Source organism: Vanessa tameamea, chromosome 4 (assembly GCF_037043105.1).
Source record: "Vanessa tameamea isolate UH-Manoa-2023 chromosome 4, ilVanTame1 primary haplotype, whole genome shotgun sequence".
NCBI lineage: Eukaryota > Metazoa > Arthropoda > Insecta > Lepidoptera > Nymphalidae > Vanessa > Vanessa tameamea.
The window spans coordinates 9,141,306-9,158,149 of NC_087312.1; the positions used below are offsets into that span (position 1 = coordinate 9,141,306).

Below are 16,844 nucleotides of genomic sequence, written 5' to 3' on the forward strand. Positions count from 1 at the left end.
CGTGTTCTTTTTCTTATAGGTACAAGTCGATTTTGACACCATAATGGCTTAGAGCAATACGGCAATGCTGAATACAGTTTCTGAATTTCTGCATAATAAGTTTAATAAAATAAATAATAATTTTGTCTGATTAAAATAGTAAATGATAGGATAAATGTCGGCATAAAATCATGGTATTTAATTATTCAATGTAAGTCCGAAGATTCCGATTCCTAATACTATAAGCTCCGTGACATTCAGTAGAATTGCCGTGGAATTAGTAACGGATAATTTTACTTCACTATACATATATTTGTGTAGCTAAAGTTACGTCCACTGAAAATATTTTTATGATAAGTATATATAATTTTTATAATTTCATAGGTCCGTTTCATTCATTTATAATTTTAGTCCAATTATAAAAAGATTTAAATTCGAATGAACTGATTAATGTTTTTATATTCGACTTTGTTTGTAAGGATTTAAAACTTATTTGTAAGGGTTGTTTTTTTTAATGGATATCGTTCTTTCAAACTGCCTTTGTTTTACTTGGTGGTAGGTCTTTATGCAAGATCGTCTGGGTAGGTACCACTCCCTCATCATATATTCTACCGCCAAGCAGCAATATATTTATATATTGTATTGTTGCGTTACGGTTCCGGGTCAGGATTGTGTTTAGGTTTGTACAGTGATTGAGCCAGTGTAACTACAGGCACAAGGGACATAATAACTTAGTTCTCAAGGTTTATAACGCATAGAAAATAAGGAATGATTAAAATTTCTTACGGAGCCAATATCTACGGACAGTGGTATTTATTTACCATTAGTTGGCCCTTCTTAAAAATAAATAATAATAATAATAAAATAATCCACTATTATCAGAACATAAATGTGATATGATAGTTTGTTTATTTATTTTATTTAAAGTTCAGTGGTGTAGTGTGAAAACGTAACAGACAGTCTTGTTTTTGCATTTATAATATTAGTAAGATGTTATTTCGACATCATATGAATCGTTACCTAATATTGCATAAGGTACACAATAGCATACGTGACGGCTCACTCGCGTAGATAAAATCAAATATCATCCTCCCTACAGACTATTTCCATCTATGTATACACATATCTGGTGTAGTCGATCTCCCTCACAAGACGTCGGTATTGCCAGAACAACAGACTTATTCTCGCCTCCTCATTTGTTATTAAAATACGAAAGCGTCCCTTGGCAATTCAAACTATCTAGCTCGTTTCGGAGGAGCGAATTACGCTTTAGCACATTTTTTCGCTTTCGAGAAATACCTCGATATCAAAGACAAGAAGTATTATAGAAATAAAAGTTAAAGTCGGCCCGCACAAATAAAGCTCATTTAAGTGGCAAGCAAAGTTGCAGCTGACAATTTAAAGTTAGTCTAGGCGGTAGTAATACGAGAGGTGAGAAATCGTAGGAGCGAGAGGTCGGGGGAGGCGTACTGGAAACTAACGGCATGAGCACTCCCGACATTGATAAAGTTGCATCGAACCAGAAATAAGTGACTTAACCAAGCGAGGCTCAACTTCGAGATAGCCTTAATATTAGATAGAACAACGCATTGTCGAGTTCGTCTCGAGTTCGCGAGTTCGGAGGCGTTCCGGAAGTAACGTTGTTTTCGCAGTAAATAATAAATATGCAACGATATAAAACTTTTATATTGTTATGACTTATTTGATTGATGCAATTCATAATTCATAGAATATATTCAACAATGTATAAACGATGTTATGTTATGGTAAGCAGGTTAAAGTCCCTAATGAATTGTATGTAACCGAACCTAGAAACAGGGAGGATTCACTCGGGACGAGTCTGGGAAGTTTGGTGTAAAACGACAAGACGAATACCTTATCGCTTTCTGTGTTCGCGGATATTACTCGGAGAACTGTTGATGAAATAAAGAACTTTCTCTGACACATCCCCCCTTCCAATAAACCTAATTTACTCGTGACTAGAAACAAACTAGATGAACTTGTTACATGCAATTTGAATACTTCCGAAACTAATATTTGTTATAAATTCAACTTGTACACATTACTTAACACTATTTCCAAATACAATGTTTTAAGTTTATGTACAATATAGAAGTAAAAGCAAAGCCAAGTTGGTGTTCCACTGTTGGGCAAAAACCCTCTTCTCCTCTCGAGAACGTTTGAATAATTATCCACCATACTGACCGACCACCGATCATGAGATGAAATATAAGCACAAATTAAGAACATGAAAATTCATCGGTCCCTGGATTTGAACCCAGAACTATCGTTTAAGATTTACTTGTCTAACTATGTTAGGCCATCTCGGCTCTAGTATATTATTTATATACATAGTACATTTACATAGTAGTTTTTTTTTAGCTTCAATGGATTCAAGTTTTAGTGATTTAATCTTTTATGTTAAATTAATTTTGTATAGATCCATAGAAAATTAATAGCAAAAATAAAATGTTATTGGAAAATAACAGCTGCTCCAAAGAAACATTAAGAATATTAAAATAAGTAATAGCTCTATCGGGCTTACACCTGCCCCTTTTCGACGCGTACTCTGGCGCCCGCCCTTCGCTTCTTTCAAGTACTTTATGATAAAAGCTGTTTCGTCTCCACTTCATCTCGCCTCTAATTTAAGCCTATTTCACCTTCGGAAATGTCTAAGTTGTTTATATTTTCAATTGATTTTTAAGTTCAATATTTTGTATATTTTTTTTAGAGGCGTAAGAATCTATCAATTGTCTCAGCTATAAACTATGTATATATGATCATTGATTGTCGATAAGTATAAAAAATGGTTTTATTAATAAATTATATGACAATGAAATTATTGATTAATATATATTTCACGAACAGTTTTAACATTTACGATATTCTTTCATTCATATAAACAAACTCTTATTTTTAGATACAATTATATTAAAGTAGCATCTTCGTGTGTGGATGGAGCTATTTATCTAACTTACTCAAAGCAATGAAAGGTAGCAATAATATATAGCCGGACATGCCATTATATGATATTTATGTAGAGGATCGCCCACTTACTCAGCTCCATTTTTTCCTCCCCTTTGCAGCATGCCCGCGCGTGCCATCTCACGCCCACGCCCTGGAAAAAAATAAACCAACCATTACCTTTCAGTACACGGCGTTTTCCGCGTCCTTACCTGTGCTAAATACAATCTGTCTGTGTCTTATATCAAATAGCTAATTACAGAATTTAATCGGCGGCATCTAACTTATCACCAATTGTTTAAAGTTATGTTATTTGATTGTTCTGCTTACAATTATTTATGTGCATTATTCATTCGTCGATGTACCTACAGATTAAAAAAATAAATAAATCTTAACTAACATTTATAGTTAAAATTAATATTCAATACAGAAGCGTTATACTTATTGACAATGAAAGTAAAAATTTAACAACATTTCGGAAATAAGCTCCTCGGACCTGAGAAGAACCGGCATAAGAAACTCAGTGGGTAATATACAAAAATAATAGATAACGTAAATATAAACTCGTATGAGCTTATCGAGTCCTTTAAGTTTAAACTTCTAAGACTCATGCAATCAAGGAAAATTTATGGAAATCACCGTAGACTATTTACAAAATGTAAATTAAGTTACATCTACAATGGTGGCTCATCTATCCACTTTGAACCATTTCTCTCGTAGATAAAAGCGGTAATTTAGCTGTTTAATCAGCAATCAATTCTGGGAGCTTGACGGATTGCCACGAGAGAATATTTCAATGTCGAAGCGATGCATCTATTTAAGAGACATCTTCAACTAAAGGTACACAATGAACCGGGAGGGTAATTAATGGCACGCTTCTGTTTATTTACCCCCGGCTTCAATGAAACTTGTATTGTTTCTAGCAATCATGGAAATTATGATGATGTTTAAATTAAATCCGTATAGTGATCAAGGCACTAAGCATTGAATGTGAACGGAAGAACTATTTGTTTTATAAAATAAACGTCGGAATAATCTTAAAAAAAACAGATTACATACGTTTTCATTCATTCATTCATTTTTTTTTTTAATATAAATAACGGAGGTAAATGAGTACCGTAATTATATGTCGTGTAGTATTTTTTTATCAAATCTTTTAATAAATAACATATTAAGCCAATAGTATAAATAAAGTATGGGTATTTAAATTTAGATTAATAACCTTTAGTATAAGAAAAAAATTCAAAAGATATAAAATGTGAACCTTAACAAAAGGGCACTGGTTCAAATATTTTCAAACATCACTCAGATTTAAATGTATATTTGCATGCCAAATTCACCTCAATTTATATGGAAAAATGCATGAATTGACACATATTTATTTAATATTGTATACACCATGGAGAACTGTATCAAATTAAGCTCAATGCTCAAGCCAACCACTGTTTGCTTGAACATTCATATATACATAATATATGGACACTTATATTCAATATTAAGTTTGAGTTTCGATAAATAATTAAAGGGATAAACTCGATAGTTTTAATAAATACCCCTTCACGAAAAGAACTTGTTATAACAGTTTTGTTATGTGACAATTCAAAAGTGCTTGTGTACGAATAGCAACAATAATGCATGCACAGATCAAATCTTTAATATTTTATTGTAATGCTATTAGACATTTTACGACCAAAAAGGTGTTAATAACATAAAGTAGTTAATCACTCGCTTTCTGCTGTTAGCAACGTGTGAAACATTTGCGATTATACGACGGGACACGCAATTTCGCTATTATCCTAGCTGCTAACATGTTTCTCATATAATTGTATTAACTGTTGATTTATGTATCCGTTAATACAGTTTATAAGGAAATAGGGCTACTGTTTCGTTACTCTAATTTGGCCTCGGGAAACACTTAATCTCGATTTAGATAGACATATTCTGTCAGTAGTCACCAATCTGTTGATGATTGGTAATTGAAATTGTCGACATTCGCATAAAAATATTTTTGCATTACGAATTCATGTTTAAGTTTTCAATAGCAGTTTGTTGGATGTTGGTAAATTTTATATAAAATTATGTAATCTTTGCAAATTAAAGAAAACGTGTAATCATAATTTAGTTTAAAAAAGAAGCAAATTTACTATCTGATAGAACTAACAAGAAGTCGATCATTGGTATGTTAAGTATATTGGTGAGTTAAGTTCTGTCATTTATTCATAATACCTGGAATATTTGGTCATGATAAGATATCTCACTCGGACGCTGTTCATCTGTATGAATAATAATAATACAATTAGTAATTCTCCCTGGAAATCGTGAGATATTATAACCAATACGAATACGGTATAATACTAATTTATAATAACTTTTAGTGACATTGATGAAATTATTCATATCCTATTCTTTAAAATATATTCTTCATAAAAACACACACAAACTTTTAAAAAAAATATATATATTAAGATTATTATAGTATTGTGAATTTTTTTAAATATTTTTTTTAGAAGAACACGTAAGGAAAATCATGTACAATTTACAGATTCTCAAAAAAAGTGTTTATCGCCTTTAAAAAAGATTTTAAATTGTCCAATTTGTTTTCTATCATACGATAATCTAGTAAATTCTACTTATGTTTGACTACAAACATACCTGATGTACCTTAGTCTCTCATAGATTTTGTAAAGTCTAAAATGGATCAAATCTGCATAGAAGATGACTTCACTGATGATTCGCTCTTGATTTGAGATACTAGAGATATAATTCGTAGGAAATTTAGGTAGACGTTCCACATCTTGGAATGTCTATATGGGAGATTAGAAAGCAAAATGCTCCATGCGAATGGGTGAAATACTCATAATTTAGTCGTGTAGGCTACACAGCATCATGGTCGAAAGGTGACGGAGGTATTAAGCCATGTAACTTTTGCGCACCACATTCCCGATGAAACCTGTTGAAGTCCGCTACTCTGCGTCAATATTGCAATTCGATACACCAAAAAATAAAAATTTGAGAATTCGACAAACATAATATGATCAAAATATCAATTTCCGTACTGACTTCGGACGGGTAAGATTAATTCATACCCACATTACCTTACCTTATCTTACCTTAAAGTTGAAATTTTCAAATAAGAATATTATACTAAACTTCAAGTCAATCGGAGCTAGAATTTCAGAGATCTCGTCAAGAGTCATCAGTGTTTTGTTTACATTGATAAAGATAGATTAGCCACTGAATTCTTTAGATTTTCCGACTCTCGTACTTACTGCAAAATGATATGCATGTAAACGTTGTATGACATTTTATGTCAGTTTAAGTTTTTATTTATCGATATTTGAATCTCACTGGGAGAGTCGTGTGTGGTTTCGCTGTAAGAAACTGAAATGATAGCCTTCCTTTCGTTTTAATAGTTCCCTTTTTGCCAGCTAATATTCTATTTGTGTCTCCTTTCTATTTGTGTTGGACTTGTAAAAATGACTTTAAGAGTCAGGATTAAATTTTCGACTTTCACATTGCAAACTAACCAGTATACCGCTGAGCTCTCGGGGATTCTGTTATTATCTCATTGAAGGATTACAATTGAAAAGTAAATTTATTTTTTTGCTATTCATCACAAGAATACTGCAAAACAATATAAGAAGAATAAGATAAAAGTGATTTTCTGCAAAGAAAACTTTATTAAAACCAGTTTTATATTCAAGTTGTTGAATACAACTTTTAGTTTTGTATAAAAATGGTAAAACCTTCGTTGTTTCACCGTCTGGTGTAAAATTGTTATTATTTCTAAGATTGCTAGCATTATGCAATATTTGATATTCTTATAGTATTACTTTAATATTATTTCATCCTTGTATAGTGTTGCTTAACGCTTAGCTCAATTTTAAACCAAAATTCTTAAAGCAAAGTTTTACTACTTGAATAAATGTTCTTTTATTTATTACTGACTGTTTAAATTTTATCTAGATCAAATCTCTATTGAACAACGTATAGTTTTTTCATGTACTAATCGTAATCGTTTTATACGTATTTAAATAAATAATAAGTTACAGATTTCCGTACAAACACTTGATGATCTGTTAAATAAATTATTTTATATTTAAAAATCACAATTTTACAGTATTCTTTGTACCTCGTTCAAAATAAAAACATATTAAAAATGTTTTTATAATTGTGTTAGTTAGTTAGTTTTATGTGCCATTATTTTGGATATGTAAACCTAATAATAAATATTAAACATTAGTCTTACCTGGACGACTGGTCCGGTGGTAGGAAGATCAAGTTTTTACTTTGGATCATTCCAAATATCTGAAAAAAATACCATTACATACATTAGTTGTTTGATAAAAATAATATTAATTGGTCAATCTACAAAGTCAACGTTGAAAAAATCGTCACTTCAAGACTCGATATGTTTGTATACAGTAACTAAAAACTTATTATTACCTATTCAATCAATTAAAATTGTTTTAATATTAAAGAACAAATACAATCAATAAAAAAATAAAGTAAAATAATATTGATCACCTAATTTCATAGCAATCATGCAGAAGATGTATAAATACTAATATGAATATGTACAGACGCAACGTCAAAGAAACATCAAACGTATTTTTTTAGAAGTAACATTTTTGTTTCGTAATCTCTATCACTTTTAATAAAGTAGACTTTTTTTTTTGTTGACTAATTCAAACTTGAGAGATTGTAATTTGTTTTCGCACTTCAATCATAAGTCGCTTAACAAGTCTAGAAACGTTTGTTATTAAAGGTGAGAGTTTTTTTAAATACGTCACAATGTTAAAGATATTTTTATTATAATTATTACAAAACAAAATATTTGCATACCGTATCAATATTTCATTTATTCGCATGAATAAAATGTATGTTCATTATATAAAATTCATTGCAATCGAAACAGCATCCCTGAAATGGTATTTATAACCTGTTTTATTTATTAATATTATATTTATATATGATATATATTATTTCAATAACTATATTAGTTTATTTTAATGTAATCTAGTCAGTAAATTAATTACAAAGTATATGAAACGTGAATGAAACCTTACCGAACGAATGCGAGCTTACCGGCCTTAATGAAATTGATGGATTAAGGAGTTTTTCGGATTATAATGTCGACCTATTAGAATTATGAAAAATGTAGTTTCATAAATATATTGGTATTATATATAACAAGTTTTATAATCTGTATCAGCAAAGTACTTATTTTAAAATAATTATTAAGGATTTTGTGATTGAAGCCGAAAATACAATTTTATAAATAACCTTCATAAGCAAAACTCCTGTTGGTAATTTTCAATGTGTCTTGATACAATATTATCTTTAATTAAAAATTATATGCATGTCCTGTTTTGGAAACTCGACGACGGTTCACACTTAGTGAGTTCGTTAATAGTTAAAGGGGATCAATTTGTCGATATTGAGGGCACTCCCTGGCCGCAGACGGCCATGTCCCGATGACCCACATGCAAGATTGACCGGTTTGCGCATCACATCACACACATAACAGTGTTGCCTTTAATATAACATAGCACAATTTGCAACCTATAATTCGAGATTTAAGATAATCAATCAAATATATTTTCTATTTTTATCTCATTTCAAGAGGAATAATTATAAAATATTTTGTTAAGATTTTCATATTAATTAAAATGCTAAATCAAAAGGTTATTGGCTGTTTATACCAATGAACGAATTCGATTTTGGTCGTTTTAACCACAATACCAATATAAACCTTTTTCATTATCCGGTTCTCTAAGTTGCAGATTTCGTATGATTTCTACCCAATAAGACCTACCGTAATGACTGTAAAAAAGGATTCGGAGGTTAAAGAGCGACCCAGATGGGGTTGTGCTGACTAGTACCATCTTTAAAACGCGTTTTAGTTGTAAGTTAAAAGCCATGTAAGGCAAAACATCGTACTATTAAAAAGTTTTGTATCTGTCCTTTTAATTGACAGATAGTTTAGAGTTGGTTCGTCTGAAATGGGGCCGCATTCTCATAAATGTACGTTTACGATCGAGCCGCGGCCTCCACACCTGTGGCCGCACTAAAATACTTTACGACCTACAATGTGCTGCGAGCATGAGTTTTCAGCGATTCAGATTTTCTGAAGCGTAAATCATTTTAAGATGCATGTTAATCCGGCTTCAAGCGATTACTTTATTTGTGTCCTATGTAGAGTGGTTTATTTAAACGAGAACGTTATACTCCAGTTATTACGAATGACATTTTTCAATAAAAAGTGCTTCCATACATTATACAGTAGTAACTATGTAATGTTAAATTTTAAAATTATAGGTTTGGAAATCGATATAAGCGAATTGAATTGACATTCTTACAGCAATACTCAATAACGATTAGACCTACGAGCTTCAAATATGTAACTTAAGAATCGACTAAGGATGGATTTCCCGGAAGGAGACGAACGAGGATTAGGGGGTTGAGCGACACTTTCTTTATTCTTTGAAAGTTAAACATGCTCCTCATACATTTTTCGAACTATAATATAAACTTAAATCTTAGCTACACCGTACAGTAACGGATTATATGGAAATTTCATAGGAGGGGCACGCGTCTTCCACGAAGTTACTTTTCTTTTAGCAGATCCTGTAACTTTTCCAACTAGTGGAAGAAAATAGACGTAAAAATACCATACATTTCAGTCTCTGTTATCAGAGACAAAATAAATCAATAAATAAAATTCTTATAAGCCTAAGTCGAAAATGTTACATTAAACTGCCTTTAATTTCCGTTAGAACAACATAAAGTAGGAGAAGGCACAGAAATACTTCTCCGGAAAACCATTAAATCTTTTGTAATAACGCTTCGACCTTTTTCGTGATATCGTTAAATATAATACTTTAAACGAAAAATATTCCAATGATCTAAGAAAAAACAGCCCAATACCTTTAATTTGGACTAATAATGATATGAGATTGTCACAATTTGAACTTATCAACCCTAGTATTTTAAATAACATTTGAGTAAGTAATTTGGTCATATATTTTAATAATTTTGAATACCTACATATATTCAATGTAAGCTATTCGGTAGTGGTCGCCATAATACAGAGAATGTGTTAAATCGGTACGCATAAAGGAGAGCAGGAATGTAGATAATACAATATAACCGTTTCAAACAAAGCCTTCCCGGTACACCGACCCACTTCCGACGAACCTACTTTATTAAAGTTACAGTGAAGCAACCGAACAGAAATAATAGTTCAATAAATATTCTGTTATTCCACAAAGCTTTGTTTTGTCTGCAGTTGTCAACGGCCAAATATTAATCATTATATGCTCTTAACATTTTATCCACAAAGTATATATTTATCGCAAGAACGCAATCTAACATAACCAATAAAAAATAAATTGGTCGTAGAAGAATTTGTTGAAATTAGCAAATTTGGCAGACCAATTATTCTAGTATCTATAGTTTGATCAGATGAAGTTACAAACTTTGGCAATATTTTCATTTTACGGCTCTTTTGCTGTTAATTATGAACATAAATACAGCACCACTATGAGTTTCTCACGTCTTTTTTTAAGTTAACTTGAAAAATAATAAGTGAAATACTAATTAGATGAAACTAAATTTATAGAAATTTTAAATTTAGAAAAAATGCACTTTTAATTTTAGATTCCCATATATTAGCTTCGTATATCTGTTTCTATATTTAAACAAGTAAAATGATACCGATCCATAATGCCATAAACCGTCCACACTGTTTTTTTATTTGGTAAAAGTATTGTATACAAATAAGCGAATTAAATACTAATTTTGAACCAAAACTTTAGTACACCTGCAAAATAAATTTTAGTTTATGGATTTTTTTAAATGCTTTTAGTGTCTGCGGCGATATATATTACAATATATTATACTATATATGACAATTTAGATTAGCATCATAATAACACTGATTACTGCATCTCCGTATATAATTTTATATTAACGATGCAGAGGTCGATCACATTGTTTTTTGAATATTATCTTTTTACCTGTGCGAGTATCATGCAGAAACTACGGAACGGATTTCAATGACACCCGGCATAGCTATATACTAGGATAACGAGTAAAATAGTTTTTAATCTAAAAAACTAAGAAGGTTTCAACTGATAATTAAAATGTGCATCTCTAGCTGATATATGTATCTTAAATTCGATTATGTATAGAATAAATAAACTACCCTTAGATTACAGAGATAATTTAAAGAAATAATATTACAAATAAATGTAAAAAGAAATTAGAATGGTATACTTTCAAAATGCACGGTTTTTTTTTTGTTTTGTATTTGTAAATGTTTAAATCGTAGTATAATTTGAGGACAACAAAGCAGTATTGGAAGCCGCACCGTCTCGGGTATCGGATCAAAGGTGTTTTATAATTATACAGGTACCTATTGTTTAAACGACTGCGCTCCTTAAGATACAAAATAAGAAAGATATCTGTTTCACAACGGATTTGAATTAATCTTTGTCGTTTCGTTTTATATTCATCTGATTTATCTACTTCTCAGATATATTTTTATAAATCATTACGAGTCTATGGACGAAATGTATATATATTTTTAATTATTTTAAATAATCAACAATAATAAAACCTTTTATACATACATACATACGTAACCTTAATTATAGGTTTCATAAATAAAGTAAAGCGATTACACTTTTTGCTTTCATATTCGTTTTATACAAAGCTCATTGACGATAAAGATTTTAAATAAATTAACCAGAATGTACCGCCCATTAGCTAAATGATCGGAAGTAATTAATCTAATCATAATTTTTTATCTGTATTATGAAATATTGCACCAATTAAATTATAATTCTTTACATACATCATGATATTATATTAATGAATAAGGTGATATATCTAATTATAAAAATAAATAACATAAAAATATCGTCAATTTGATGAAGATAAAAAGCAACTCGGCTATTCAAAACTAAGCTGCAGTACATTTGATGGCCCAGTTAGCGATCGTCAATGCAGAGGCTATTAAAAGACGTCCATGTGTGTTAACTAGTTTAGGCTCTACTCGAATGGGGTTGAAAATAAAATAAAAGTATAAATCGGGACAATATGTGCCGAGATCCACGATCGCTTCAGGCCAGTGCGCGCGGTCGCCTTTGCTACTGCGCTTTTCTCAATAAAGAGAAAACGGGAACGCTTACAATGAACACTTTTAAATGTCGGAATGGAAATTCCTTTTCAATGAACGTATAGTATTTTTAAACGTGTGCTAAAGTAGCTGCAAAGTATAACAGTTTACCGGATTTATCGATTATATTATAATAGCGTTAAGTGAGCGATTCATTCGTTTCAAATATAATTAGGTTATCTGATATATGTAAAGAAAGTAAGTAGTTAGGCGATATATATATTAAGATTCAATCCCACGTTATGTTACATATTTTTTCCAAGTAATATGAATGTTTATTGTTATTGATTATTTAACCTTGTTTGCCTGTAGATGAGCAATAGCTTTGTGTTGGTAAATTATATTTTTAATATCACCCAAATTCGAGTATCTAATAAAAAAAATCAACTCACATTGTTTTCGTAGAAAATACTTAAAAATAATATATATATAATTATATATACATATATAGGTGTATTGTGAAGTCCTAAAATTTGTATGTAAATATTTTGAAGATTTACATAACACAAGTAGCTAACTACAGAGTTGCGTTATACAGGATATAGTCTTGTCAGCTTTCACCGGGAAAACGAGAGCAACTATTTTATCATTCGCCTGCAGTAACATTATTAGACACATCATATAAGATAAACATACTAACTATATAAGTGATGTTAATTATGAAGATAAGAGCATTTTATTATTGCTAAATAATGAAAGTTACCATAAAAAAAAACGAATTGTTGAAATCTAGAAAAAGAAGCGAAACAAAACAGTCGTTAATAATAAAAAATATTTAAAAATTGTAGGAAAGATCCACAGAGTAGTTAATTAATTATTACCTCGCCGATCTTAGTGCAGCGTAAATAATATTCAGGTGCAATATTCAGGAGTCGACGAGTCCGAGCTTCTTATCAGCATCAGCGACGCTACCGCAATCAGATTGTAGACATTGCCTTCAACGTGGAAAGTAAAATTACTAAAGACGGTTTTCGTTTTTGTTGCCAACGAATTTCGTATTTAAATTTACTGATAAGTGAAATCAATGGTCGCTGAATTTTGAATGGTAAAAACAAACAAAAAGGGTCAAATTTTTTTGTAAATCTTCGACTTTATGATTTTTTATGAATTCAGTCGTAATTTAAAAAGTTCTTATATGTTAGAATAAGAAATTACGTAGGTATTTTTTAAGAACTAAACTGAAGTTACGTACCACATAAATAAACATATACTCTTATATCTACATACTACGAAAATAAAAAAATGGTGAACGGTATTACCCAATCTGAATCTGCGGTGAAGAAAAAGATATGGACTCAAAATTTTAAAATATTTTCCATGAAGATGAATTCATCCATATAAATGTAAAACAATATGCAAAAATAAATTTCACTAACTGCCATACTATTTAAATTTCTTGCATTTGCGTTGCAATTTTCTTAAAGTAAAAAATACAACAAGAAAATGCAATGAAGCGAAATAGGCGACTCGTATCTGATCATATCTATTTAATTTAAACATTGGTGTTTGGAAATATTTTCATTTCACTCTTAGATAAAAGATAAGGTAGAGAGTATTTTTATTGACTTTCCACTGTACATACATTATTAAAACGTCATTTATGCGTGTATTTTTATATGTTGCTTGTATGCGTGTTTGTTTGTCATTTCTTATTTCTTACTCCTGATAATCATCAATCATTTCAAGCTGTGTCGTAAATTTTGACGTTTATCTGTGAGGCGGCGCGTTAAATAAGATAGTAAAAGTTTTTATGGCTCGATCAGAGTTTTCATTGTGCGCGCGCGGCTGAAACGTTGAGAGTTGTTGGCGTGAGAATACAAGTTTAATATTAACATTTACAATGGAAGCGTTCTGAATATAATAACGTTTATACAACTTGTGTGTATAAATATGATAATAGCTTAGAATGTACATATTATGCATGTAAACTGAAACAAATCAGTGGCTTTATTCATATTTATTTAGGATTATTATTTAACTAAAAGTAGACTTTACACTACTTACTAAAAAACAGAAATTACAGACAGAGAAAAACGAAAATAGCTCAAAGCGGTTAATATTTTCATATACTTGGCTCCCTCAGTAAGCACTTAAGATTGACTTACTTGGTTGGCATACTTTCATAGATTCATGGGACTCCATGGATGATATTCCTAAAAAATAATCAATTTTTTAAGATGTGAAGTTCCATGAGCGCATTCACGGAAACATTCATTTTCAATCATGATATCTCCGAGTCATCTGCATACTTTGACCCTCCATCAGACAACACCGTATGCCATAGGTTATCATATACATTTCAACTTATGGATGGCTTATTTTGAATAGTACCAATGTTTAAGGTCAAATATATTGAATACCTATCAGATAAACAAACGTTCGCGGGTTACGTTTTACTGCCTTTTATTTAATTTAACTTGTTAAGTTCTGATTGATTTCATCAAGGTATTTGAATTTTAAATCATTTGTATCCAACCGATTGAGCGCACACTTGGACAGTATTAACATATATACTTACTACATAGATTTAAAAAACAAAACTAGCTTTATAAAAGCTAGTTTTTTGTAAAAAAAAAAATATAATGATTTCTATAAAAAAATAAAAAACTTTTATAGTATATCTTTCAATACAATTTGTGAGAATCACTAAAAACAATTGTTTCAGAAAGTTATTCTAGAAATCACTAATGTTTTAAAGTCCATTACATTTCGACGCCATGTTAAATATAATACAAGTACTTTAGTTATTCAAATAAAGTCTTTACATAAATGTAGAACATATTCAGGAGAATCAGGCAGCTGTTATATCCAACGCGAGCATAAATGCATGCTCCTAAATTATCCTCATTGCTCGGTAAAAAGACTGCCTAAATGTCCAATTTTATAGTCAAAGAAAGTTATTTTTGGTGCGGATATGAAAGTACTATTGTACGATCCAGACATCAAAAGACTTATATCAAAGACGAGTGTTAGCACATAGGGTAGGTAGGCGCCCCTTCAATATGAGCTCCCGGTAGTTCAAATTTTATATGAAGCCAATTCCCCGCGAAACCCGAAATGTTTTCTTTGTTTTCATTTCACTTTTCGATTTATAAAAACATGTCACTGAAAATATTAGTAAACGACTTCTAAGGAACGGACTTAATATATTGACAACAAATTATAATTACATAGTGATAAGATACGATTAACATAAAGCTAATTATTATACTATACTAACCTAATAATGATTTATTGGAACTACTTATCCACATGATTGAGTGTTTCATTCAATAGTTCAGTCACAAGTGGGTGTAAGTTCGTTAGTAAATATTTTGCGCTACAGAACCTCTTAAGGAAATTAACCTAAAAGAGTATCTCATTAGAATTAAGGAAAACAGTATTCAGCAGGAATAGCCACATAAATTATCAAACCTGACAGATAACGGTTAACGTTAACACTGCATTAATTATATCAAATCACATATCACATAATAAGGCGTGCAAGTAAGTCAGCTGTAATTCAATAAACTTGTAATAATCATCTTAATTTAGTTCGTGATCGATCACATCTCATTAATTAGTTAGGACGCTTACTTGACAGTTCTAGGTCTTTGCTTATGAATTAAGCTGGAAGGCTCGTTAGGGATTAACGATCTTACAAAATATACAGTACACATACCTAATTGGCACTTACGTATTACACGTATAAGTTAAATTACATGAAAATAAAGGTATGATTAGAAATAAGGTTTTATTTAAGCCATCTACTAAAATAAATATTTTTCAATACCCTGGATTATATTGTCCCCGGCACGAAGTCTGTATTTTCAGTTCAATCGGCTGAGCGGAACTAGTTTATTATTAAGTGACAAGATTTGATAAATAAACGCCTGCAGATAAAGAAATACTTGTAAAATATATTACTAGGTCCGTTGCTGGTCTTATATTGTTTTTTAAATACTTTACTTTAAATACTCCTAGTTTAATTGGAAATATTTAAATAATAATCATTTTAAAACCTATAAAAATATCCCTAAAAACACATCAGGAAAGAGTGTATACGACATTTATGTCTGTTAATTTAATATGTATAAAAAAGCTTCAACTGATAATTATTAATATTTTATTTATTAATACATCATTTTTTAACTTTTGTGTGGATTCTTATTAACGCTGATAAGTTATGGAAATACTTTGTATCGTCAATTGGAAATTCGGTTTTGAAATAAAATTAATACTATGAGTTGATCGTATCAAAAGCAAACGTGTTGACACAAATTTAATATACACAAATATAAAAAAGGAACATGAAAAATGAATTTTAAAGTTTAATCGTTTCCAGGGATTTGGAATTACGGAAGCTCGTGTAACGTGTAGAGATTTTTGTTGAGTTCCACAAAAATAGCTGAATAAATGAGAGGGAGAGTGAGTACCACTACAACGTACAAGGCATAGCGAGTAATTCATTGTGAATAATAAATGAAGTGTCTCGAGATGGAATTGTTACTCAAGGAAGTGGAACTGACATGGACGGATCTCATTACGCCGCCTGCATATGACCTGTCTGATTAAAACTTGCCCGTGATTAAAACTTGTGTGATGAATTAAAACTCTTTGATTGTTTGTTACAGATAACAAAACCACGATTAAAATATATACAAATATTGTATTTTCGATATCAAATTAAATAAACTATTTTCATTTATGAAAATACGTATTTTATGATGTTGCGGTG

The 16,844-nt window shown here is 30.6% G+C and overlaps 1 protein-coding gene across 3 annotated transcripts in view; it reads right to left on the minus strand.

Moving 5' to 3' along the window:
* The window catches only part of LOC113394551 (uncharacterized), a 142,329-nt gene that overhangs the window by 54,678 nt on the left and 70,807 nt on the right, over nt 1-16,844 (minus strand). For all 3 annotated transcript variants that reach the window (XM_026631900.2, XM_026631899.2, XM_064220603.1), the window contains 2 exons: nt 7,193-7,251; nt 3,037-3,097 (listed from right to left, as the gene is read on the minus strand). In XM_026631900.2, the coding sequence (XP_026487685.2) occupies nt 3,037-3,083 (47 nt within the window). In that variant the 5' untranslated portion in view covers nt 3,084-3,097; nt 7,193-7,251. The remainder of the gene's footprint in view (nt 1-3,036; nt 3,098-7,192; nt 7,252-16,844) is intronic.